Genomic DNA, 26,823 nt, shown 5'->3' with positions numbered 1-26,823 from the left:
CAATATTAAATAGCATAACATCAGGGATCTTAATCAGCAGGAGTACACATTTACGCTTCCTCTTTCTCCCCATCTCAGTGTATTTTAAATTATTTCCTCTTTTCAGTTTTCACCATTAAATATGCCAAGTTCACTTCTGCCTCCCCATTCTCTCATTTCAGAAAAAGGCACACCCTGAACAGCAAATATTCCACGGGAAGATGCTATTTTGCAGTGTTAACTCCAAGGTGAGCCTGATTCGTGTGGGGGACAAATTCAATCTGATATTAGACGAGACTGCAAGAAATGTGTCAGACTAAGGTTAACGAGTATTTCCATTCAATTTTCCCCCAGAGTTTTTTTTAAAGAATTATACTAAAAGAGCACACCCAAGACTTCTCCACCCTAACCAAATAAAATTCAAGTGCTCAAAAAAATCAAACCAGGAAGCAAGAGTACCCTGTGCACAAATAATTCATTATATATGTATTCATCAAATTCACGTACAATTTTTGCACAAAACACCACGCCAGCAAAACAGAGAGCTAAAACAAGACACGAGATCAACAGCACCTACAAGAGTGTCTTCTACAGTAGATTAAATATTGAGGCCTTAACATTCACTTTAATAGCAGTCTACAAAAAAAAGAACACTCAAGCGGCTTAGTGTTATTGCTATTAATATCAAAAGGAATTGAGGCATACTGCTTCGTACTAACTTTAGAAGTAAGTTGCCAAGTTCACTGAAGCACTAACTTACAGTAAAGCTGGGCATTAGGAGAGGTGCACTCACGTAACTTCATTTTCCTGTCAGCCAGGTTTTCCTTCCTAATGCGCACAAATACCTTCCAAATTTGTCTCTGAGATAACATCTTGCAGCCTTTTACAGCCATCTCAAAAACCTCCGATGAATGTACCTCAACACAGAACCACGCTCCCCTACTCTGAAATAAACCCGCTATAACTTTGAAGCTCCCCTCGAAAACCGTGCCTTACAACTGGCTCAGCTGGAAACAACTAGGAACAGAACTTTATGTGGAAATCTCACCAAGGATTTAAAAGGCCGACCCCAAGTGCTGCCCACAACAGAATTTCAAACGGCACTTCAGCAGGATAGAATTTGTACCACAAACAACTGGACAAGTTCACTAAATTTCTGATGCACTCATCAGAGGACTGGGCTAGGAATCAGAGCAGACAGCTGTTACTTTCCTGAACTCAGCTGAGAAGTTCAGCGAAGTCACAGGTAAGGCTGCTTTCTTTCAGAAGCAGGATCTGTAAGCCATTTGCTTAGTGCCCCCATACCTCTAGATAAAGCTTTCCAGCTCTGCAGAAGGAAAGTTTACCTTATGTTCCTAGGTCTGTTTTTCACAGTAGATTTGCAATTTCCTAATAAATTGCATGTGTATTTACTGAATATGCCCTTTCTTACTCTAAGCTCAGCAGCTAACTTGGTGTGTTCTAACACTTCAGGGACATTAAGCAGTTAAAGCAAGATACTGAATTTGCGGACAAACTCATCTAAGCAGAAGCAGTGAGATATAGTACAGGGTGACTTCTTACCTGAAACTTTGTTTCTGGGCTTCAGATCCACCAATCCAGAATGAAAGGGGATTCGAATGGGTTTTCCTTCTCAGACTTGTCTGTTAAAAGAGAGCAGCCAATCATCTTCAGCTTGGTGTACCTACTTCTTCCTTGAACGAAATCCCAATTATGTACTCCTAACGCTGTTAGGGAGACAAGGCAGCCTAGGCACCTTACCAGTCCGGTAACGGCTACGTTAGTGGGGTCATCGGATTGGTGGATCTAAGACAAAGAAACGGATTTACGGACAAGAAATCGCTCTTTCCCCTGCCCTGAATCGCCCAATGCACACCAAGTGTTTTGGGGCTACAGCTCATGTTGCCAAGATTAAGAAAGATGAGAAGAAACCGCAACGCAAATAACGAGGCAAATGCTAAAGCTTCAACCGCCAGCTTACACCTCACAAGCCTGCTCCATGAACTGCCAGAACGGCAATACACAGGCTTTCAAGACGGTCCAGTACAGTTCTCCTCATCTAAAGCATTCTACTGCAATGATTATTTCCTGCTTCCAGACTCAAAACGATCTGACTCGCCTTACGTATCTGCAGAACAAAGATGGAATCTTTAAGACACTTCTGATCTGAATGACAGCACAGAATTCAGTACATTTTCAGTATCGCTGTGTCTCCGGAAAGCAATCTAGAATAGAAGAGAGTAAGCCAGGGCATGCGACTCCCGAGGCAAGACAAAGTCATCTCTTGCTGAGCAAGATGATAAAAGGCCTTCATCCAGTACTTGCAGCAGCACGCATATACTCCAAGTGACCAATTCACAGCAGCTTTAAGAATAACACCCAAGAGAAGATGGAGTCTGCAGAAAGCCCGTTCTACGTGTATAACAAAGCGTGTCCTAGAGAGACCAGACTGTACGCCTCCCAGTCAGATCTTCACAAAGCTTGAGATACGGCCTACAAATTGCCCCTAACAGCAGCCAGAAGCAACAGCAACATTTTCTAAAACATAATGCTGCAACATCCACAGAAGAATGTGCCAATGCTGCCTCTCAGCCTCTGCCCTTCTCGCCAGCCCCTCCAGAAAACTGAACTAAGCATTCTTCAGCCTCCACAACCGCGCCCCACATCTCCAAGCACCAGCAGCTCGGAGAAGGGTGGGAGAAACTGCCGCTGTTCATAGCTGCGCCAAGAAACTGTCTCGATGAGGCCAGTCACGTCCCTGACTGCCCAGAGCTACCCAAAGAAAGAAGCATCTTCATCGTGGGGCGATTCTCTGCTTTTCTCCCACTGGTAAAGCCATAGTCAGCTACATGGCGACATTTCAAGGACAAAGCACCACTGTGAGCCTGACACTGTGTCCAATCTACGATTTTTAAGGCTGCCAAGTAAAGTGAAAAGATGTCAAGGCATATGACTCAGAATTTTAAGAGTACAATATAGCTCAGTAAGAAGCCAGCTATCAGAATTATATAAATGTACTGATTTGCTAAGTCACAACAGCGCCAGCAGGGTGTTGGAAGGAGAGGCACTTCACCATGAAGGCATTCCTTAAAAGTATTTGCAAGTGTTAGAGCACAGGTCTGATTTTTGTCTCGAGAAGTACTGGCGTGATGGAGACAGCCTGAATATCAAGTTTCCCTGGTTAGTCCTTTGCTGCCCAACTAGAATTGCCTAAAAGATTCTCTATCAAATACAAGCTGTAATTGTAACTTAAATTTTGCAAACAGATTCTGAGTGCAGACTTTCAAAAAGCTGTATGTATTTTTGTCTGAAATCCTTAAATTGGTGACACTAAAAAGGACAGAAGATTTGAAAAAGGTATCAGTGTGCGAGGCATCCTGACATGCAAACATACGCCTCACAAAGAGGCAAGGGAAGCAAAACGTCACAGCTGCTTTTGTAACAAAACTCCATATTCAAGAACTCCGCAGCATGAAACTCAGAATGCAGTCCCACAGCTCCTAACACTTAATATAGTTACGTTTCTCCCCTAAGTCAACGAACAAAACAAAATCTTGTAGCTTTGCCACAGCCAAAAGTTGACCCGAAAAGCTTTTTTTAGCAGTTTACTCAGAAAGCACATTCCTAGCAAGTGGGTACCTACCTACATCTTACAAATTTCTGCCTGTATTTGTACAAAAAAGGGGCCCAGGAAGCTGTACTACTCTTTGACCCTCAACAAAAACATTCACTTCCTGGGGTAGAAGTACAGGGATGCACCTCCTGAGGGGACCTGGATTAACACAGCGATGAAGAAACAACGTGCCTTCAAATGCTCCCGTGGTTAATTTAGCCTGCCTGAGAAGCAAATTAAGTTTCCAAAAAGAGTCAGCGGTTTTTAGTTAAAATACAAATGGCATTGTGTTATTTTTACATTATCTGGTCTTGGTCGTGCACTACTCGTACTGGGAAACGTGTGGAAGTAGTACAGGAAAACCAAGCAGGCTGTCAGATGTCACCCCACTGAGCTCAGAAACACACCAATAAACTGGGGAAGGAAGGGATTTTCCAGAAAAACTGGATTTTCTGTGAATAATGAAGTACTGTCAATACCATGAAAATCAAACCGAGAAATCAGATTATATAACAACATAAACAGTGGCATTAGTATAAAGAAGATATTGCCAGGGAAAAAAGCTGGAACGTAAGTATTGTTATTAATCAGCATTAGTTTAAACAACTCAGTAAATATTCTCATTTCCCTTCAATTTATTCTCTCCCTTGCAGCAAAAAAATTCCTTGTCACAGAGCGGCCCTCTTATAACCATGGTCTCTTATTCTCTCCCACACATCATTCTTCTCACACGGGCACGTTTGCTGCAACATCCATTTCATTTTAAACCCATCAGCAATCTCGCTTTGCACGCTGCCGCAGAAGCGCTCAACGCAGCACAAGGAGACGAAAACTGGAAACGCCAAAGCAACAGTGACCCCTCAACTCCGCAGCACGGAAACGTCACGCATCAAGAGACATACATCAAGTTGATTTAACAAGCAGTGAAGGTGTTTTAGAAAACACACATGAAATGAAAAGGTACACCCATCCTTCAGAGAACATTCCCAGGTCTCTCTAAGGGTACAGCTTGTAACAAGACTGTTTGGCTGAGAGGCTGCTTGCAACGCTCATCGGTGACCCAAATTTTTAGCAACAGTCAACAACTCTGCCTAAGGGATACAGCCAGCAGGGCCTGAAAGGCAGAAATGGCGTACATGTGCCTTACAACTTTTTAAAGGAGTAACCCAGGAGCCCTTCAGAGAGGGCAGCTGGCACGCATACCAGCATGCCTGCGGAGAGGGGATCTCACGCCACAGTGACACCTGGACGCCGGATTTAAGAGCACAATTCAGGACCTCCCGGCCCCAAGCCAGAGCTCACGCGTCGCCCTGAACACTACCCAGCGGTGCTCACACTCCCAGGAAGCCACACGCACGTTCCAGGCAGCAAGGGAACTTTCTCTGCTGCACCTTACTTGCTCAGCATTAGAACGCAGAACAGTTCAGAGAACAGTTTCGTCTGGAAGAGATCTTCAAGATCGTCGAGTCCAACCTCTACCAACACCACTAAACCATGTCCCTAAGCACAACATCTACCCGTCTCTTAAAACACCTCCAGGGATGGCGACTCCACCGCCTCCCTGGGCAGCCTGTTCCAATGCCTGACAACCCTTCCAGTAAAGAAATTCTTCCTAATATCCAGCCTGAACCTCCCCTGGTGCAGCCTGAGGCCATTTCCCCTTGTTCTATCGCTTGTTACTGGGGAGAACAGACCGACCCCCGCCTCACTACATCCTCCTTTCAGGTAGGTGTCGAGAGCGATAAGGTCTCCCCTCAGCCTCCTCTTCTCCAGGCTAAACAGCCCCCAATCTCGCAGCACTGCTGCAAAGGTTGGAAAATACAGTAACGTTAGAAAACATAACTGCATTGTGAGGCAAAATAAGTCTCCAAATCTCAAATGAGATTAAAAAAGCCTTTGGTGAAACACCAGCATTTAGTCTCCCCAAGGAACTGTTAACTTCTTTCTACTACGAATGAAAAGCAATTTAGTCTCAGAATTTTCCCTACAAAGGGAGCATCTGCAGTTTTCCTTCACTTGTATAAACTGATGGCTGCTGCCGTAACAATCACAAACTTCAGATAACTTTTTTCTCTATGTAACCTCTTCTGCATCTCTTCATTCTCCTTCTTCCCTTTGCCACTTCATTTCCCCAATCAGTCTATTGTTCCATCTAACCCTTCCCAAAAGATACAGCTTTCCACACTTCTTTGTCCGCTTCCCTCATTTCATCATCACTCTGCTGGCTCTAAATGCAGTTGCTTTGCTCTAATTCATTTTCTTAAGCTCTTCCTTCCCATTTTCTGCACCGCTGCCAAAGTCAGAGCAATCTATTCTCTTTATGTTTGCGTCCTTCCTCTTACAGGCAGTCTCTGAAATGTGCCTGTCACTCTGATAGTCTGTGCAGAGCACAGATCTTGCATCCCCTGCCCCAAAGGCTCATCTGTGCCTTCCTAACAGCCATCTAACCGCCACCTCTTTAGATATCTGCTCCGGCCATTTCCCTTTTCCCCCTGTATGAAACTGCCCAGCATGCCATCGACCACACGCTTTAATGTCTGACACGCAGCTCTCAACTCTGCTAATTTAGCTACTGAAGGTTGAAAAGAAGTAACTGCAAAGCAAATAGATTGTCATCCTACTGAAGAAAGCACAACTAGCTTACACGCGGGTTTACAAATGTCTCACTGACTCTCCATCCACCCCCAGCCTTTGATGAAGAACCGGCCGCATTTTGGGTAGAACAGTACCTCCTTTGTTTCAGGTGCAAAGATAGTCGTTGCCTAGTCCATCTGTATCTCTATCGCTACAAAAGTAAATTCTTTGAAGGATTCCTCTGAGAACATGTGCAAAAATATTCACAAAAATCTAACTGCCTGCTTCGCTTGCAATGATTGAGGCAGAGAAGAAAAAAAGCCAGATCGTTACAGCCCTGCTGAGATATATACGGCAGCTGTATTTTAGTTTCCAAACAGAATGCTAAGATTTATTTTGCACTGTAAAGCTTTAAATAGTTGGGGGGGTGCAGCCATCTCCAGTTGCAGTAACCCAAGGAACTTCAGGTACCGCCGGCATGATTCACAGTAGGCGCTGCTGGCGAGGCATGCCTACGCGAAATGCTTCATTCCCAGATTGTTACCTTTTGAATTTGAAGGCCTTCAGCTCACATCAAAGTTCTGCCAGGCAAAACTGAAAGACTTTTGGCAAGATATCCAATTATAGTTCTTCATTTATTATTTACAGAGGCACTTAAACACTGGACGCTTTCATGACAGAGAGAGACGTTCTAGACAGTGAAGGCAGTATATTAGGAAGAGTATTTTTCCATACATGTAACTTTAAGATACAAACGATAACACAGTGTAAACAAACGCCTGTCAGTTTTATTCCTAGCCATGGTCCTTCCATAACCCTTTCCTGCTGCTACCACGGAGCAGTGTAATATTGAATTTAAAGTGCCAACTCTGCAGCAGGGGGATCTGTGGAGAACAGCATGTGCATCAAGGACGCAGTGGAAAGACAGATGAGATGGTAATAAGCTCAGTAAGCGTGAGAATTTACACACGGTTGGCTTCCTGCTTCAGTAACCGTGTCCCGTAGGTGTCTGGTGGGGGTACAAGAGCCTGGGAGCAACAGACTTTTTGGGGTTTTATACTATCCACATGTTATGCTGCACCCAGTTCACCCCCTAAGTGCACAACTTCTTAACCTGTATAAAAAACGTATTTGCCATACTTACATGTTCTGTTACAAGCACTTTAATACAAACTAAGCAGCTAATTACCCCCTACTTTGAAAGTCTGCTGGTAAAACAAAAGTACAGTTCAGTGAGGCTTCCTGAGAAAACGAGAAACACAAGGCTATTAGCAGGTATTGAAGGCAAACGCACATAACAGGTTTGATGGGACTGAACAATACCAATTTTATACACGACTCAAAATCCATAGGAAAAAACCCTACTTCACAACGCATCGTTGTTGGTACTTCACCTTGAGAAAGAAAAAAGTTTGGTTCTTTAAAAGAGCAAAAAGGTTACGGTTACCTAATTTCACAGTGAAAATCAAAACCAGGGGAAGAAAGAGCCCTTTCAATCATTTTGGCTAGCCCTCCATCTGTTCTGGATTACTTCTTTACTACTCATTTGCTAATAGTTTGCCCACTCACGCAAGCATTTAACTGAGACAGCGTAAGTACGAAGGTATCTAAACCAAAACCAACCCTGGCAGACAGGCTGCTGGCCTAAAGCTGGACCTCCCGCAGTCAACACAAGTTAAACTTTGAGGCCTCGTGCCTCTCGTAATCACCTCGGAGGGTATCTTGCCTGTAGAGGTAGATACCACCTGCAAATGAAAGCCGTGAAACGCCAGCACTGAATCAATCGCTCACCGTTAAAACGGCTACTTACACGATTCACAAAAGCAGAGCAAGGCATGGAAGGCCTTAAGCTGTCCTAAAAGATACAGGGACTACAGAACACTCGCTAAAACATCATATGGCAAATGAAAGTAGTCACTCTAAAACCTTAAATACTTCTCATAGATTCCAGCTTTAAAAATAGAACATTATTACTTCCATGACTGATTTTTCTCTAAATAAATACAAACAATCTATCCAGTGAAGGCACACTGAGGGCTAGAACATCATGTTCAGAAACTTCCATGCAATTAACATGTTGACACATTATCTCCTGTTTATTGGCCACTCGGAATTACACTGTATTTGCTCCTCAGGACCTTTGCATCATACATCTGCTCCTGCATTTACTGTAGATTCATCCTTGGCACTGGAGAGAAGTGATCAAGTACCCAAAGTGCACCACAACCAATCTCCTGTATCAAAGAGAGGCACAAAACAGCCTGCTTTTAGTAAACAAAAACATTCTGAAAAAGAAAAGAAGCATCCCACTAAGTCTGACACACAAAGACAACCCCTGGTTTGGGGCTGTTTGCCTCCAGCATTACAACCGATACGGGAGCGTGCCTGCCATACCGAAACCACCGACTGAAAACCCGGTCAATGCGGCCTCTGCTTTGTGTATTTACACAAATCTTCCAGAGAATCTTATCTTCCACACAAGAACGGGAAACTTCCAAGCCATATCTTCATTTAGGAATGGCTTCCAGTGATTTTAGTGGAACTCAAACACACGCCTTTGCTAAAATTGAAATTAAATTCAACTACCAACTACATTTGACAGATTACCATTTTCTGCTGGAAACTACAGAACTAATTGTTTGTGTTATTAAATTTTTGTATTTATTAATTTCTTGTGAAAGAGAAAAAAATCCTTAAACATCCTACTACGTAACAAAAACCTTAATAACCCCATGGGTATTGGCATCAATTAGCACATCTCCCAGCTCCAGCTGTAAACAGAGGCTCCAACCATCATCAGCAAACGTTCCCTTTGCTTCTGCCTGCTGACAACGTGGCCCCAAAGAGAGGAGACTTCTAAAAAGGGAGAGCAAAAGACACGCAAGAAAGCTGAGAGAGGCAACTGTACCTTCCAGCCTCAAATGCTATTTTAGCACCTCCCCTACATCACCCCAGGCTGAGGTGCGTTCGTAACCCTCCGTTCCAGGTAGGGAACAAAAGCCACCAGAGCTCACTTTCCACCTCGGAAATGTCGCAGACCTCTTTTGTGTGGGCGAGCGGTCCTGTAACGGATACCCGCGCCGCTGCCCCCAGCCGTCACCCTCCCCGCTGCAGCTCGCTAACGCGGAAACACCTCTGATGTCACCCACGGGTAAGTGCAAGATCACCGAATCGATAGGGCTCGGGAAAGGCGGCTCGCTAAGAACAGCTTCCAAGCTACCAGCCTCAGTGATCAGAAATAAATGCAGAAAAAAAAAAAAAAAAATATCACAAAGGGGTGTTTGTTGTTATCCCCCCCCCCTTTTTTTTAAAAAAAAAAATTCTGCTTCTTGAGAGCAGACAACACTAAAAGAAAGTTGGTATTTTCCAGATCAGGCAGTTTAGCAAGGAGTCTACTGGCTAAAAATCCCATTTGATGTCTCCACTGAAGCCAGCTCACCTTCAGAACGCCTCAAAAAGCAATTTTTTGCCTTTTACCACTCAGTTCTGCACTACTGCATGAAATTTTGTATATAAAAGCAAATTATACTTACAACAAATGAATCAGAATATATTTACTGATTATTATTCTCTCTCAGCTCTTAATTTTATTCATCCCTAAAGGCAGTAAAACTAGGGCCCCTAATATTTAGTTACAGAAATCGAATATTTGCTTGTATTAAAAAAACAAACAAAACAAAACACTTCTCTTACCATTGCTTCCATCTGGCCACCTCTCCACTAACCTGAATTTAGCGGCGTAAGCGTTAATTAGTGGGTATAACAAACACACCAATTAGGTCTAGTTAGATAATACCGTGTTTGCTGGACCGGAGCTCCAGCACCGGTGCGGCTCCGGGAAGACGGGAGCTGCCCCCAGCACCGACCCTCCGCTGCTTGCGGAGCCCCAAATCCTCACGCTGAAAGTTTAAAACCGCCCCCCCCCCCCGCCCCCCCGGGCCCGCCAGCCCCTCGCAAGTGCCACCGGGGCGGGCCCCGGGGGCTCCGGGACGGCTCCGGCGCGGCCGGCCGGGGGGCGCGGGGAGGCCCCGGCCGGAAACCAGACGCTGCAGCTCGGGGGGGCGGCGGGAGCCCGAGCCCCAGACCGCCGCCGGGCTCCGGGGCATTTCGGTTTAGGGGTTTGCAGCGTGTTCGCATCACCCGCGCACCGGGCGCGATGTTCCGCGCCTCCCAAGCCGGCTCTGCCTTCGCAGGGGAGGGCACTTCTTATTTTTATTTATTTCTTTTTAACGAATTTCAAGCGCTCGTCACGCCCCGGCCTGCACCGGGAGGGCTGAGGGCCGGCCGCGGGGGAGGCGGGGAGCAGAGCGGATCCCCCCCGCGGGGCGGCGGGAAGAGCGGAGCGGGCCGGGGCCGCCGCCGGCCGGGCGGGCCCGGGCCGGGGCGGAGGGCGGCCTCACCAGAGTCACCTTCGCGGCGGGGCGGCGGCGCCAGACCCCCGCAGGCCCGAGCGCGGCGACGGGGCCTGCCGGCGGGCGGAGAGGAGGAGGGGGGCGCCGGCGGCGCGGGGAGGGGGGAGCGCGGGTCACTCACCATCAGCTCGATGGTCTTGTCCTCGATCACCGAGTCGGGCTCCATAGCGGCGGGCAGCTCCGCCGCGGCGCCCCGCCCGCCCCCGCCGCCTCCCCGCGCCCGCCAGGCCCCGCCGCCGCCGCTCAGCCCGCCCGCCCCCCCCCCCCACCCTGCGCACGAACGCGCCGACGCACGCACGCTGCGTCCGCCGTGACGTCCCGACGCGCAGAGGAGGAGAGGCACCACCCTCCCCGGCGCTGCGAATCACCGACCACAACTCCCGGCGGCCCTCGCGGCCCCGCGCCGCTATTGGCTGTCGGCGGCTCCCGGCGTGCTCCGCGGGCCGCGCGGGGGGTGCTGGGAGCGGCGGCGGTCGTCATGGGCCGCCCTAGGCCGCAGGAGGCCGAACCGGAGCCACCGCGTCCCCGGGGCCCTGTGGCAGCGCGGAGCCGCGGAGGAGCCGGGTGGTGGCTTAGGGGATGGCTCAGGGGCCCCGCGGAGCCCGGGGCGCGTCGCCTGGCAGCCGGCGGTACCGGCCTGAATAGCACCCGCCGTGCGGCCCAACTGTGTCCCTTGGGTGCCCGTCGCTGGCGAGGAGCGGCACCGGCACTAGAGCCTCCCCGTCTCCTTCAGAGCAAAGCGGTGCCTCGGCCCGAAGGCGGGGTGACGGGAGGAGCGCGGGGGGGGGGGGGGGTGGTTCACGGGGAGAGAGCAGGGGAACGGGAGGGACCAGGGATGGCGTCTCCTCTCGCCGCGCTCCCGAGGACGAGCGTCCTTTCCGTGGGCTGCGGGGTGGAACAAAAGGAGCGTCCCAGCCACACTGCTGCCTTTCTTCGGTGCTTGCTTGTGGGAGAGAAGACGGCATGGGGTTTGGTGCGGGGTGCCGGGGACTCGAAAGCGCTGGAGACTCGCCCAGTGCTCTCCTGCCGCACCGCCCTCCTGCTCCACTGACCTCCCGCCTCCTGCTGTCCTGACTGGCTTGACAAATTTAAACAGATTACTTCATCCAGTTCTCAATAAATTCATTTTAACCCGGTCAGTTTTAATATCCTGGTACTGAATGGGGAGTTGGCTTGATTTTGTTGTCCTGCTTTGTGCCTAGACCGATGGAGGGAGAGTGAAACCTTCCAGCAGCCCGTCCCTAGGAGAATCCCCACGTCAACTGCAAAGTGTGCACATGGAAATGTCTCTAAAATCCTTTTGGTTTACCCAGAGAGGAAGCTGGGCCCTGTCTTTGTGCCACACCTCAGGGCTGTGTTCTCTTGATTAAAAATCAGGAGCACTTGGGGAGGAAGGAGAAGGAGCTCAAAATGAGTGAAAAAGTCAGGCACTGCGCTGGCAGACTTAATGTCACAGGAACGTTTATATTGGGCTTTATAAAGAGGAACGCTTTCATAAAGAAGGATACTTGGGTTAGTTTTGTAGTTAAAGATGTTACAGCACCTTGACAGTTCCTTCCTGGTGGCACGGCCGGCATCACTCGCTCAGTCCAACCTGACAGTTAAAGCCCCAAGGCGAGATGCAGCAGGTGGTGGTCCCTTGGGAAATGAGACCCCTCCTGTCTGAGCCCCTGCAGGGCCCACGGTGTGACAGGGAGGGGGCATGGCTGCCCCGGGGCTTGGTGCTTCACAGAGCTCTGAGTCAGTTGGGGGACACCAGAGGTTGGAGAGTGGGGCTTCATTTGTTTAACGAAGCACTGGTAGCACTTGGTTTTTACCTTTTTCCTCATGAAACAGTGAATACACAGAAATTTGTTAGCATGATCACAGAAGGGTTTGGGTTGGAAGGGACCTTAAAGACCACCCAGTTCCAACCCCCTGCCACGGGCAGGGACACCTCCCACCAGAGCAGGTCGCTCCCAGCCCCATCCAGCCTGGCCTTGAGCCCTGCCAGGGAGGGGGCAGCCGCAGCTTCTCTGGGCAGCCTGTGCCAGGGCCTCACCACCCTCACAGGGAAGAATTTCTTCCCAATATCTAACCTGAATCGCCCCTCTTCAGTCTGAAACCGTCACCCCTCGTCCCATCACCACCGTTCATGATCAAGAGTCCCTCCACACCTTTCCTGTAGCCCCCTTTCAGCACTGAAGGCCGCTCTAAGGTCTCCCCGGAGCCTTCTCTTCTCCAGGCTGAACACCCCCAACTCTCTCAGCCTGTCCTCACAGGGAGCTGCTCCAGCCCCCTGAGCATCTGCGTGGCCTCCTCCGGACCCGCTCAAGCAAGTCCATGTCCTTCTTGTGCTGAGGTTTTTTTTAGAATTGCCAAATGAGTGGTGTCAAGTTTTCCCTAGTGTTTTTTTTTTTTTTTTTTCCTTAAGTAGAATTAAGAAATGAAAATAGAAGCCGTGAAAAACACCATCTTCCGCAAACTGCTTAATTAGGAAAGCATTACAATATGCAGAACCACGTGCTGGTTCTGCACGCTGTACTGTTTATTTAAGAAACAGCTTTATTTAATAAGTCCCGTTCTGTCCAGCCGTGTGCCTCAGGGCTTGTCTTGCTGGGGTCGCTCCGTCAGGCAATTGTGCCCGTGCTTTGAAGCAGAGCACCCACCCCTGCTCGCCTCACCACTCCAGCTGCTCGGGCGGGCCAGCCCCGTACCGTGTGAAGATCCACCCCATCATGGACACACTGCAGTGGGGTTATTTCCCGAATGCCGACTGACAGCAGGCACAGCACTTGGAAAATAAACGGTCAGTCTGGGTGAGATGAAGACAGAAAGGGCCGGAGACCAAAGCCTGAACAGGAACTGCGCCGTACTTGCCGGGAGACCTGGGAACGCTCGGCTCAGGCGGTGCCATCTCCAGTGAATCACAGCCCTTCGCAACGAGCAGCTTTTGCTGCCTTTAGGGTCTCTCTCCTGCTGGCAGCCTGCGGCTGGCCACCCTCCTCCACGGCCACCAAGGCCGGGAGGCACCGAGCACCCGCCGGCAGCCAGCTGGGGTGAGCTTTGGGTGACCAAGGGCAGCGAGCTGATGACGCAGCAGGGACCGAGGGCGTTTGTAGGCATTGGGAATTGGAAGCAAAAACGTGGTAAGCAGCAATCGGGTGTGACAGCACAGCACTAGCCACTCCGCTTGCGACGAAAATGGACTCGGTAGCTTCATGCTAAGCATTTTTTTCCATTACCTGTTTAAATCTCTGCCAAATGGTTAAGAAACGGAGTAGGAACAATTGGAAAAGGTGCAAAGTCCTTTCTTATTGACAACACACCTGCTTTACAGGACATTTATGTCAGCAGAAATGTATCTTATTCATTCAAAAATGCTTAAAAGTATGCCCATTAGGAGGTCTAAACTCTTTTCATAGCACTTAAAAATGTAAACCAAGAGCAGCAGCTCTCCCTCCCCATCAAACAATTGCTGCTGCTCAAAGTCTGGGGGTGAAACGTTGATGTGCCCTGAAAGCTGCCCCGTTTACATTCCTCTGGACCAAGCGAATACCAAACATGCCGTGGTCCCAAAGTCCCTCTAACCGGGACTGCGACGCCCAAACTCGCACAATGGTGCCAGTGCCAGCTTGGGCTGTGCAAGTGCCCGCGGGCCCTCACCCAGACACGCTCCGTTTCCACGTGAAAAAACATCCGAGGGCTTTTCCTGTCAAACCTGGGCACCGGGGCAGACAGCTGAGCTGAATTCTTTCCACCTTCACATCACGACCTGTAGCGAAGGACTTGCAGGTCAAATTATACCCCGTCCTTCACGTTGTGTAACGCCACCGACCTCGGCGAGCTCACAAAGGTGTCACCGAGAACAAGGTGGGACCAAATCCAGCTGGCTTTTGCTCTCCCTGTAATCAGGCGTTCACTCTGGAGATCAAACAAGGCAGCAGATATTTGTTTGTGACACCAAAGTAAAAATTCAGCATGTCTCAGCCTAAATATATGCGGGGAAGAGATTTGCTGACCAGCACAATGCTATTTTACGTGGTGCTTTCCAAAGTAGAGCTGTACAGTCAGGCTAGTTTTCTGACTGTGGAAAGGATTACCTGGGACATAGGAAAAGAGAAAAAACATAAAAGAGAAAAAAAAGGCAAAAATTAATTTATTTGAAGAAAGAGTAAATCCGCGGTCTCACCATCTGAACGGTTAGTGCATCGCAACGACGTTACAGAAGCAGGCGTGAGGCTTTGAAGCTGTGGCATGAGCTGTCAGATGGAACTTGAGTTCCTGTAATCTGCTGTTAATCACCTGGAAAAAACCACAATTTCTATGATATGAAAGAAACAGAACAATGTTGAAAATAATTAAAGAAAACATTATTAAAAAAAAAAAAATCAAATTTTTTGGCTTTAGTGCAGAACACCAAGAAAAGCAAGAGCAGGCGTTATCAATCCTTGTATCTCTAAATTAAAGGAAAATTGTTTCTGAGCAACTCGTGACTGACTTAAGAGCTGGTGAGCACCGAGCAATGCGTTCCTGGCAAGGACTGCTAAGACGGATGAAAACCCAGGGTTTCCATAAATTCATGTTGAGCTACAAAACCACTGGATGCTGATGGAGCCGAGCGCTGCGTCCCCTGGCCACGTTGAAGCGCATGACTGCCCTAAGCCGAGGAGCGCGTCTCCGGGCGTGGGCGCGGGGTTCGGGCCGACGCGGCGCCGTATCGACAACCGCGCCGTGCCCGCGTGCCGCCGTTTGCCGACCGGGCCGCGGCGCGCACCTGCACGTCAGCAAAGCGGGGACAGAGCTGGTCGTTCAGCGCTAATGATGACCTTGCTCACGTGGAGGCACACCAGGGCGGTGGGGCACTTCCAGCCTGAGAGGACTCGCTCTGCCAGTTCTCCTGCGAGGACGAGGACGCGGGGGAAGTGGAAGAGGGGAAAGCCCCGGCGCCAGCAAACCAGAGATCGCTCCGTGTGGTGTGCAACAGGGCGAGAATTCGCGGAGGTTGCTGTGGTCCTCGCCGCATCAAAGCACAAGCGACCGTGTTGAAACAACCCCTGGGAAGGTTGCGTCGCGGCCCTGGGCTGGCACCTCTGCTGAGACGCAGCGATCATCGCGAGTCCACGTTTTCCTCACGCCCGTTGCATGATGTACCCAGTTCTTCTCCCAGCAGAGGTTTTCCAGCAGAGACAGCTGGAGAGAGCAAACTGCGTCGGGACCGGGCAGGTAGCGTGGCGGGAGCCCGGCAGGGAGCCGTGCCGCCGGCCCTGGAGCCTGCCCAGCCCCACGGAAGGATTTGCTCACTAATCCCCTCCAACCTCTCCTCCCACACGGGCAGGTCTGCCTGCAGCTCGCACCGCCGTGGACCAGCACCGCAACGTGCCCGGGGCAAGGATATCAGCACTGACACAGTACAGAAATACTTCCCAGTTAGAACACGGTTTGGGGTTTTTTTCTCCCCACATCTTTCCCGTGTAACAAAGTGAGTTATTTCTAAGCCTGTGTCCATTTTCTGCAATTTTTTTTTTAGGCCTCGCATAGCCCAGTCCGATGGCAATCATCCTGACAGCTTGTCCCTTACTTCAGGGATCCCCCTTGACAGGGGGATCGCACCCACGGGACGAGGATAAAAGCGAGCGGCTGGCAGGTGCCTCACAGACGGGCTCCTCCGTACCCACAGCCAAGGACGCTGCCCCCAGCGCCACCGCAGATCCAGCCAGGCTGCAGCCAGGTGGGGAAAAAAAAAAAAAAAAAAGGAAAAATAAGAGACAGGCAGTGGCAAAACGGCACGATTGCTGGGATTTGCTACGGAGCCAGCGGGAGCTAGCTGCTCACATCCTCTGGCAGCTCCGTGGGTATCCATTTCCCAAACTTCGGATGCCTGCCCGAAATCCCCAGCCTACCATAGTCTACTCACTAAACCCCTCATCTTAGGAAACTTACGATCGTTTATTTGGCTGTTTGGGTAGGGATCAGAGGTTACTCAATGGCCAGTAACGAGTACAGCATGAGAAAAGCAAGGGCAGATACGTTTCAAATGCTCCTGCTGGGAGAATAATTACTGAACTTAGAGCTGGTAGGAGTAAGATAAAAATAAACATTCTTCTTGGGGCAGGGATGACTGCACTTGAAGTATGAAAATGTTTATTCTTCCTTCAAAGAAATATTTTGTAGCCAAAATGGGGTGACAGTAGGTTTGATGATTTTTTCTAAAAATGTGGAAGAAATGAGCGGGTTCAGAAGGATTCTTACCCCTGCCCAATAACAGCTGCGCTAACTCTGCCACCACCCAGAGAGAAGCAGCGGGTCCTTATCCAGCTCTGCCACAGCACCTAAAACAACGGGGTTAGGAGTGAGGGGGGGGGGGGGGGGGGCCTCAAAATACCACTATTTGTAAATAAGGAAACCAAAAAACTATCAATGCAAAGCCCCCCGAGTGAAGGAGGAGGTGCTGGCTGCTGCAGCAGCACGCGGGACACGGAGCAGCAGAACCCCTGCGGCTGCCCCAGGGCTGCTCCTCACACGGGCCCCGGGGCTCTCGGCACAGGCGGCGCTGCTGCTTCGGGGCGAGGGGCACCCAACACCCACCGAGAGCGCAGGGCTTGCTCGGGACCCCCGCTGCCCAGCATGGGCTCCATCACCCCGGTTTTTCTTTCCTGCGGCTTTGTTCGTTCGGTAAAGATTTGGCGATAAGGAACGGAGAAAGGAGGAGGAAAAGCAGGCGCGGGCAGCGAGAGGGCTGCCAGCGGCAGTGCCTGGCCGTGAGACTCACGGCTGCAGCTCACCTTCTCCAGCGACACCGGAGCGACGCCACTTCAGTTGACACGTCCTACGTCATGAAGCAGGAGGTGATTTTGTGGGCTAAACGTCAGAGAGTAGGAAGATCCCGTTCCAAAGCGTGGTTTAACGTCCGACCCTCTGCACCCCACAGGATCACCGCTTTCCTTCGGGCTCCTCCACAGGCCCTCTTGTCTTCTGCTCACAGACCGCTGCTCGTCCAGGTCGGAGTCATTGCACCGCTCCTCAGGTCTCCTAAAAACCAGAAACCATTTCTTAGGTGTAAGAAAACAGCACATAGTTGCTCTTTTCATACACAGGCAGGAGAAGCAGGTAACATAAACCTTCCCGGTATGGCTGGAGTTGGTCTTGAACATGGAATAACATTTCCTGTCACATGAAAACTACAAAAAAAAAAGGTCAGCTCAGACAGTTCAGTAGGATATTTGCAAGCTGCGAATAGTTTAGAGAGTGTCAGCTTCGGATTGTTAAGAAAACCACCTCAAATTTTTAATAAACCGTGTTTGAAACTGGCTGGCTCACCAGAGCTGCCCAGCCCCGGGACTATCGCGTACTGCAGCACCCCTTGAATCGGTGGCTTCGACGCCGTTTTACTTTTTTCAAACAATTGCTTGCACTTTTGGGGGTGGGAACTGCACCGCCTTGCCCAGCACCTCCGGGGCCGGAGTCACCCACGGCCCCTTGGCGTCAGCCCGGCACGAGGAAACGAGCAGCTCAGCATCCCCCAGCCCCACCGCATGCATCCTTCCCTGCCAGAGACCCTGCTGGCCTCGGGGGTGGACACCCCTGGCAGAGGGACACCCCTGGGTGATCCTTGGCCCCCACTCCGGCTTCTCTCCTGACTTATCTGCAGCACTCACAGACACCCTGGGGTGACCGAAACGCTGTTTCGAAGCTCTGGTGCCCCAACAGAAAACCAAACCAAACCCGATGCACCCTTCTAATTATTTATTTCATGTCTTGGATGTCGGCAATACATTTGTTTCCGTACTCACTGGCAAACACTCTCTGTAACATGCTGTCAGGTTATTCCAACAATGTCTATTTTCCCTTGACGCCTTCAGCGTGTTTTGAACACTTAAGAAATTAAAATGTATTTTCACCTTGTGCTGGATGGAGAGTCCAAAAACCAGCACCAAAGCCCCTGCTTTTACCTCAGAGCCAGCCTTGCTCTGCAGCCCTCCCAGGGCTCTCACCTGTACGAGGAGGGGGCAAAAAGGGTTTCTCCATCCCTCACCTGACACGTCACCCTCCGTTTTGCTGCCACTGCACGAGTCGAAAGCAGAACCAAACCTTCTTCACCGCAGCTCAGCCTTGGGGGTGTCAGTCCCAAGGTGGGCTGCAGCATGGTGATACGGTGGTGCCATCACTGGCGGCTGACCGCAAGCCCTTAAGGACTCATTTTGGCCTCGGCTTGAACTCGACCACGTTCCCCGCCGGTGCAATGAATTCTCCCCGCTGGAACGGCGGAGCTGCCGGACCATTGGGCTTGTGGGGCTCCCAGGTTTGGTTTGGGCTTGTGTGGGCATGTGGTTGTTGCCCTCCGGAATAGGATCGTGTGTGGTGAATGCGCTGCAAAGCTCAGTCCTCAGCATTTAGTTAAATTTACAGACCGCTCGGCAGGACAGCAGAGGTGCCCGGAACGAGGTTTTGACTGCGAGAGCAGGACAGGAGCTCCTACGTGTGGAAGCAGGCAGTGCTGGCTCTCCATCCCGCACGGGAGGAGGTGACAAGCGGGCAGCTGGTGTCCTGCCAACTGTAAGACAACCTCATGAAGCCAATAATTGATTGGGAGGCGACAATAAAGCTACCGACTCGCTTCGCAATGCAGCACCCTTCAGGCGTGCTCAGCAGCTCAGCAGCCCCGTTAGTAAGAACGTGAGAGCAAAAGCAACTCACGCGCACGGTCTTTATTCCCGGCACCAGGCAGCGCGGGATTAAACCACCCGTTCGTTCTGCAAGTGAAAGGGAAAGCTCCCGCCCTTTGGTTGGTCTCAATCGGAATTTATTTCCAGGTTGTTTTTTACCACGTGTTACCCCTGTGCGGGCTCTGGGAAGGATTAGTGCCCAGAGGTTCCCCCCTCGGACCCTGCCGTCCCAGCGGGCACCCAGCAGACCGGGTTTCTGCCCCAGGCAGAGCAGCCTGGGCTGCAGGAGCCTGCTCGGGAGCCCCCCCGAGCTACAGCAATGCAGAGCCCTGAAGACCCCCACATCCCCTCTCTGGCCAGAAACCAAAGGAAATGAAGCTTTTCACAGACAGAGGCTTAGCAACGGCAGTTCTTCCTGAGTTTCGGGTGTACTTTTAGGTATTTAAGGCAGCTCTTGGATTTCCCTGGCAGCCTGTACCGCGGGTGACGGGGCACAGAGGCGCCTCTCAAACCACGGCGCATCTGAGCACCAGGGTCTATGCCCATGGGGTGAGAGGGCCTCCGCCTCAGCAAGGAAAAGGCCAGGGGAATAATTTTCATTTAATTTACATTATCCTCAGCTACGCTCACAGCAGAGGAGCTTGTCCCGGTACCATCTCCACTCACCTCCCACGTGTATCAGTCTCTTTCAAACCCAGCCCCTGCATTCCCCACGAACAAGCGCTGATACACGTGAGGTAAGCGCTACAGGAAAACCAAGGAGCCATCAGAGCCAGCCCCGTGGCATCCCCTGATGTGCTGGAGCGGCTCTGAGCCACTGCCGGGGGGCAACTCCCGGTGCTCCTCGCACCGCGGCCACACGCGACACCCTCCTTACGCCCCCGTCACGTTCCTCCTGGAGCTGCTCGAGCAAACAGGCGTGACCCAGGCATTAAACCAAACCAGGCCGAAGCGCCGCCAAAGCTCATCACGAGATGGAAACGCAACGGTGGGCGCACAGAGGGACAGTCCCCTGTCCTCCCCAGCTTTGCAAAGCGTCTTTGCCATCCCTGAACGCGCCCAGGAAAACTGCCTTGGGACCTTGGTCGCACCCGGGATGCGCAGAGGACGCAGGACGGAGGGGTGAAAGATTCATTCGGCCACAGATGCACCCAAATCCACCCCGGTGTAATAAAATAAGCAGGTTAAGTGGAGTCTAGAAGTGGGTGTGATGAAAGGCAGAGGGGGGAGGAAGAGGGCGCATCAGCTGTGTGACGAAACAGGGGGAACAACGGCAAAACCCCAGCACAGAGGTACGCGAGGTGCCCCGCCAGCGCACGGTCCCAGCGGCCCGCTGGCACCCGTGACGTGGGTTGAAAGCATCCCCCCTCCCCTCCCCGCCCTCCAGAAGTGTGTTCTTGGCTCCCAAGCGGTGCTCAGGCGAAGGCAGGCAACCTCAGCGTACGGCAACCGCTCGCTACACCTCTGATGCTCGTGTTTCTCACGGGCAGTCCCCGTGCTGTAGCGCTTTTGTCTCGCGTGCAAAGCACAAGCGTCGCCCTTTAGGCTCTTACCTGCCGCGTTTCTCAGGCAGTGGGTCAGTGGGAGCTTCCTCAGGCAGTCCTTGCAGGCAGTGTAGGAATGGAGGGGTTTTTTTTCTTAATGAAAACGGGCTCCGGGAGCGCAAGTGGTCCCTCTGCCCGTCCCCACCGCCTGCCCCCGCGCTGAGCTCCTGCAGACAACTCCAAAACAGCTCTGTGCGAGCCAAGCGCTCAGCAAACCTTGCAAACCGCTGTTTAGATGCAAAAAACCTTTCTGGAAATAGAGATGGTCTCCAAGTAAACTTTTCCCTTCTTGCTTGCTGACCCAAGTGGCTTCAATCCAGCGGTGTCCCCCAAAGCCGCCGGGATGCCGGCGCCCTGCAGAGCACCAGGCCAGCAAGGGGGTGATGACGGTGGTGGAGAGAGCTGCAGAGCGTGGCTGCCACACGGCGGATAATTTGCAAAGGCTCCAAATTTAGGGAACAGCATTTAGGTTCCGATATCCAGAAGCGTGGCTGGCTCAGGCGGGTGGCTGGATGGTGCTGGTGTACACGGGTTTGGGTCTGCCCTGGCTAAACGGTCCTGGGAAAGGCAGCGAAGCCTCCAACAGTGCCGGGGAGCAGCGCTTCCCCGCTGCCTGGAGGCAGCATTTAGTTTGTGACCTGTAGGATGCCATTTGCTTAGTAAAATGCTCTTTTTCTCAGATAACCAGGGATGTTTCCAGGGCACCGAAGAGCTCTGGTTTCTCGGAGCACCGCCCAGGTCTCAGCCCGGAGGAGCCCCGTGCTGTGCTGAAAGGCAGACACCCACAACATACCCAGCGACACGGATCGCGGCGTCCCTTCCACGAGCCCGGACGGAGGCACCGCAGCAGCAGCAGGAAAAAAGCAAGAGGATGCAGGAGGGAGGCGCTGCCATCTCAGCCGGACACCCACGGCGGGTGTCCCCCGCTGCTGGGGATGTCTGCCACCAGTCAAAGCCACCCAGTGCTCCTCAAGGACGGCATCCAGCTACAGCAGCGCTCAGATCAGACCAGCCATCCCTCCCTCTTCTCTTCTGACGCTTATTTCCTCTACGTTTTCCATTTTCCTCCTAGGAAAATAGTTTTTTTGCACACTTTCAGCTTTCAGGCAAGTTGCCTGCCTCCATCCCCTCCTGTCCTCAAACAACACAAACTCCGCTGCTATTTTGGGTAAATTCAGACACGACTACGCAGAACCGCGCCGCTGGGGGTAACCCCGAGGTCTGTGCTCTGCGTGTCCTTCCCGCGCACCCGTCCACCGAGTCAGCGTCCTCCTGTGCAACCCCAACCCCGTCCCCAAACCGCCTGTGGCCGAGCCCTGGGCTGGGCCCGGCGCAGCCTTGGCCGGATCCTGCGCCCGGCCCCTCGCCGCGAGAAACGCTGGAGCAAGCGTGCGGCCGGGGAGAGACTCCTGGCACAAGGGGATCCCCGGGGAAGGACCAAAGGAGGCGGTTTGTTCAGTCTGGAGAAGCAAAGGTGGGAAGGAGACGTGGTGGAGCTTTTACGTGGCTGCACTCGGGGAGAAGCGCTCGAGCAAGAGGCACAGGCGCGAGGTTACATCTGTGGCAAGTCCTTTTACCAAACCAGACGGTTAAACGCTCTGTGGTGCGTTCAACCGGCGAGCGGTTCGGCACGGCTGAACCGAGGTGTCCCGAGCATTCCCGGGGGGGGGGGCGGGGGTTTGAGGAGCAGCATGAGCAGCAACATGGGAGCATCCAGCAGCTTTTCTGCTAAGTTACAGCCACGTGGGCTGAAAGCAGCTCCCAAGAAACCAGCTAGAGAGGAGTAGAGGGATTTTGTGAGCCTGGGTAAAGCTGCTCTGCCTGCAGCCATGCCTGAGGACAGGGCAAGCCTCCTGCGGCACTGCAGGGCTCAGCTCCGTCCCAGCACCGTGCAGGGCCCCACGCTCGGGTGCTCAGCGCAGCCCCCCTGACTCCAAACCCCAAAAGGGGGCAGCTAACCCCAGAGGAGCAGCCAGGAGAGGGCTCAGCACCTGCGTGAACAGTGCGGCGTGACGGAAACCACCAGCCCTGTTCAGGGCCCGGGACCCCTTCCCTCGGTCCCGTGCCTCGGGGTGGGTTTGGGGCAGGGCGAGGGCACAGGGTGAGCGCTGAGGGGTGCAGGGGAACCTCAGCACCGACAGCGGCAGGAACGGCGGAGTGAACCGCAGCGTCCTGAGCGTAACGGGCTCCCTGCGGGTGAGCAGTGATCCCGCAGGAAGCCATCGCCAGCCCCAATTTCTCCCGACACCACCTCCCTGCCACGCTGCACCCTCTACGGCGACGCCGGGGCGTTACCACCCAGCAGCACCCTCCAGCTCACCGGTTCTGGCAGCTGCCAGCCCCAGGAGCGGGGCAGGGCAGGAGCCCGCGGACAGGCAGCGCCCGCCGGCTGGGGCTGCCCGGCTCTGTGGCGCCCAGCAGCGCAGGCAGGGTCAGTCCTGCCCGCAGCCACCGACGGAGCCAGCCAGGGGTGTCCTCCCCGGGGGGACACTTCAGCCTGTCCTGGAGCTGGCCCTGGCTCTCCGGCAGCTGCACAGCCCACGCAAGCCCAGGGTCGCTGCCCGTGTCCTTCCAGGAGCCATTGCCCTCGGCACTCTCTTACCTCCACGGGGCTGGTGGAGCCTGGGTGACGTGCAGAGCAGCTCTCGGGGAACTGGAGGCTACTGGGAGCCACAACCAAGCCTAGACAAAGGTCTCCCCCACTTCAAACCAAGTTGTGCAGTCAGAGCATAGGGGAAAGAAAGCAGCAAAGCAGCCATCTGGGACTCTCTCACGCGGCAGGGAATACCAAGGCAAGGAAACTCGGCTGTGAGGATCCTGTTGCCAGAGAATGAGGGTTTTTTGTGCCAGCGTGGAAACTTGGTGGCCAAACAGGTGAAGCACCTTCTCAGAAAACTCCTGCCCTGGCATTAAAAAGAAGAAACTGCTGGTTAGAAGCTGGTTTTGTCTCACAGCTGAGGAGGTGGTTGGCGTTGACACACGACAGCTTGATATTCAGCCACCCGGACTCACAGACAGCACCCTCCTGGAGCTCCTGCCTCCAGGTCCCGGCTTGCCAAGTCGAGGGTGGCCACCGCTGTGACTCTGCGCAGAACAAACCCGCTCACGCAGCACTGCCACGGAGCTGCGCAGCTACGGCAGAGCTGAGGGGGAGACCCAGAGAGGCAGAAGGAAATGGGGGGGGGGGACCAGCCTTGAAAGGGACACGGGGAGAAGAGCAAGGAACTAGGAGCCACCGCAGCGTAGCAACGGCCACGGAGCACCTGCATAGAGCGGGACAGCTATGGCAGTGCAGGGATGTCCCACCACCCTCGCAGCCCCTGCACCTTCCGAGCAAGGCAGCGACCCCCCAGGCAGAGCTGGGGCTCTTCCCGCTCCCGCACTTCACCTTGTCACCAGCTCAGCCTCCGCAGCGGCTTAAGGTCACCTCCTCGCCCCGCTCGTTAGCGAGAAATCAGGATTTGCCCTTTGATTTATTTCAGCGCTGAGAAAGATTCAAAAGTGGTGGAAGCGCAATTTTTTTACCACCGACTAAAAATAGCCGAGTGAAATTCCAGAGCTGCCTTTCAGCGCCGCCGGCTGTGCTCGGCTTCCCAGGACAATGGCATTTGTAGCCTGCTAGCAACAACAGCGCGGGCCGGGCTCCAGCTCCCGAAATAACAAGTTATAAAGGGCAAATTCTGTCTTTAATTACAGCTAGGCAAAAAAATAGGAATTAAAAAGAGCATTATCAGAACATCCGAGCATGCGGTGCCGACTTAAAAGCGAAGCGGGGAACGCAGTAAGAGCAGCGCGGACTTACTACACCTAAAATCAAAATTCAGTGGGTGTTACCGAGGGTGTAAGGCACGTACAGCTGAAGCATTTAGAAGAGCTGAAGCCCCGTGGCACGAGAAGAAATTGCATTCAGACGGCAAGAAGCAGCCGATCGTCCGCTCACGCGAGCCTCCCCGCAGGCGGCTGCGGCGGCACGTGCCCGGGCTCAGGCGTGAAACGGCACGGGCGGAGCGGCACAGGGCCAGGACCTTCGGGATGCGCTTAAACCTCTCCGAGGGGCAAAGAAGCGGCTCCACACAACGTACTTTAAGACACTTCATTTATTCTCTTGATTCCAAGCTCATCGAGATCGGGTGCCTCCCGGGGAAACCGTTATTTAGCGGCCCACAGTACAGCAGGCACGCGGAAAGCCGCCCTGTCTGCCTTTCCGATACAAACCTGCGGCCTCTGATCCCTTGGGTCCGGAATCGCGCACACTGGGCCCCACCGAACTCCCCTCCACATCCCACGTCGCGGCAATCCGGCGTGCCAAAGGCGCCCAAGGCTCCCGGGTGAGAGCACTGCGAGGCGACGCTCGCGTTCACGCGCCCAGGGCGAACCCACCCGATGCTCTGCAGTGGTTTGAGGGGAGAAAAGACGACTGTAAATCAGCGCTTTCAACGACGAGACAGTCCGAGTGCCCACGCTGACCCCTGCCCCCGGGGACAAAAGCAACCCTGCAATGGGAACTGCTTGCGGAAGGGCTCAAGGGACCCAGCGACTTTATTTTGGCAGCTCTAAGGAAGAGGGTCGGTTCACCCCGTTTCTCTCCAGCAGCCTCATCCTTCTGTAACCGGGACGCGCCTCGGGGAGGAGTTACCGCCGCAGTCAGCCAGCTGGAGGGGACCAGATGCGCAGGCGGAGGGGACCCCGGCACACAGCCCCGCGGACTAGACACGCTTGTGTTTTCTCACTGAAACGTGAAGGGGAAGAGACGTGAGCACCAGCCAAGATCAGCACGTGAGGAAAGAGCAGCTTCCAAGCACGCCTGGCCCGGAGCACTCGTGAGCTGACCGAGACAGCCCTCGGGCCCCCCTCCGCAGCAGCCAGCCTTCGCCGCTCCTCGCTGTGCCCTCCGAAGGCACAACTGAAAAGCAGAAACCAGGCTGCCGCCAGTGAAGGGTTAACCGAGAAAGGTTTGGGGTTTTTTCTTTTTTGAAACCCGTACACATCCACAGGCCCGGTGACACCAACTGGTGAGACGGCGTGGGTGGGTTTCTGCAAGCAACAGCTCCTCCTGTGACGTGCGCTGACTTGAGGGGATTATTTTATTTTTTTTATTTTGTGCTGAGCTCAGCTCGAAGCTTTTATCTGCACCACGAGCCGCCTGGCGCTGAGGTTTTTTTCCTGTACCGAGGCTGCAGACAGCATGAGATGCGTGCAGCCAAGGGGTTCGGGGCATCATTTTTATTTCTGCTCCAGCAGAAACGTCACATCTCCAAAACTTCTGCTGCTCAGAGACCCGAGGACCACGAGCCACACTCCCTTCTGCTGCACCTGCTGATCCAAGACAGCATGAAGAGGCAGCAAGTACAAAACCCGACGTCTGCCTGAGCCCCCAGGAAGCCCCCTTGCTGTAGGAGCCTGCGCGTAACAGCAACAGGGCAACAGCTACAGGGCACAGACCCTGCTCTGTCCTGAACCCCGGCACCAGAAGGTGGGTGCTCACCTTCAGCCAGAGAATCACTGCGAGGCAGGACCAGCTGGCAGGTCTGATTTAAAGCATCCGTGAAAATTCCTGGTATTAATGATGTCTTTGACACGTCGCCTTCCCAGCTAAGAGAGGAGGCAGGTCCTCTCTGGGAAAGCCATCCCCACGTCCAGCTGGGACACGGCAGAAACCAGAGGCGGTGGGGCCAGGCAGCAAGTACACGTCTGGTCAGATCCCTCCTGCTTTCCCGGGTAGAAAAGGCTTCTTAAAAAACACACCCAGGTGTTCTGGGACTGGAATATTAAGGGCAGGTCTCTGCATCTGCAGGGTATTTCTCATCTGCCTCAGTCGTTCACAAGACCACCTTAGGGAACGCTCACAGCAGAACCGTCTTTGAACTTGGGTTGCTGGGTTTTCCCCACGCTTCTGAAGCCAGATTTCTGCTAGGGCGTAAAAAGAGCAACTCAGTACGATGAAGAAACACGACGTTCAAGCCCAACTATGAAACAGCTACCTCAAAACTCCAGCGCTGACCTGAAGCTGGCACCGAGCTGAGAGTAAAGCAGGTGTTTCCTGGACTTGAAAAAAA

The 26,823-nt window shown here is 52.9% G+C and overlaps 1 protein-coding gene across 2 annotated transcripts in view; it reads right to left on the bottom strand.

Annotated features, from left to right (window-relative positions):
- The window catches only part of FBXW11 (F-box and WD repeat domain containing 11), a 74,662-nt gene extending 63,904 nt beyond the window's left edge, over positions 1-10,758 (bottom strand). Inside the window, exon 1 of one of the 2 annotated variants that reach the window (XM_086471244.1) lies at positions 10,700-10,758. In XM_086471244.1, the coding sequence (XP_086327370.1) occupies positions 10,700-10,744 (45 nt within the window). In that variant the 5' untranslated portion in view covers positions 10,745-10,758. Of the gene's footprint in view, positions 1-1,542; positions 1,604-10,699 lie in introns of those variants that run through there. The other variant, XM_086471245.1, reaches the window with a different exon arrangement.
- Positions 10,759-26,823: the final 16,065 nt, after the last annotated feature.

This window comes from Leptosomus discolor, chromosome 10, assembly GCF_034619465.1.
Source record: "Leptosomus discolor isolate bLepDis1 chromosome 10, bLepDis1.hap2, whole genome shotgun sequence".
NCBI lineage: Eukaryota > Metazoa > Chordata > Aves > Leptosomiformes > Leptosomidae > Leptosomus > Leptosomus discolor.
This window is presented reverse-complemented; position numbering and strand designations above follow the sequence as displayed.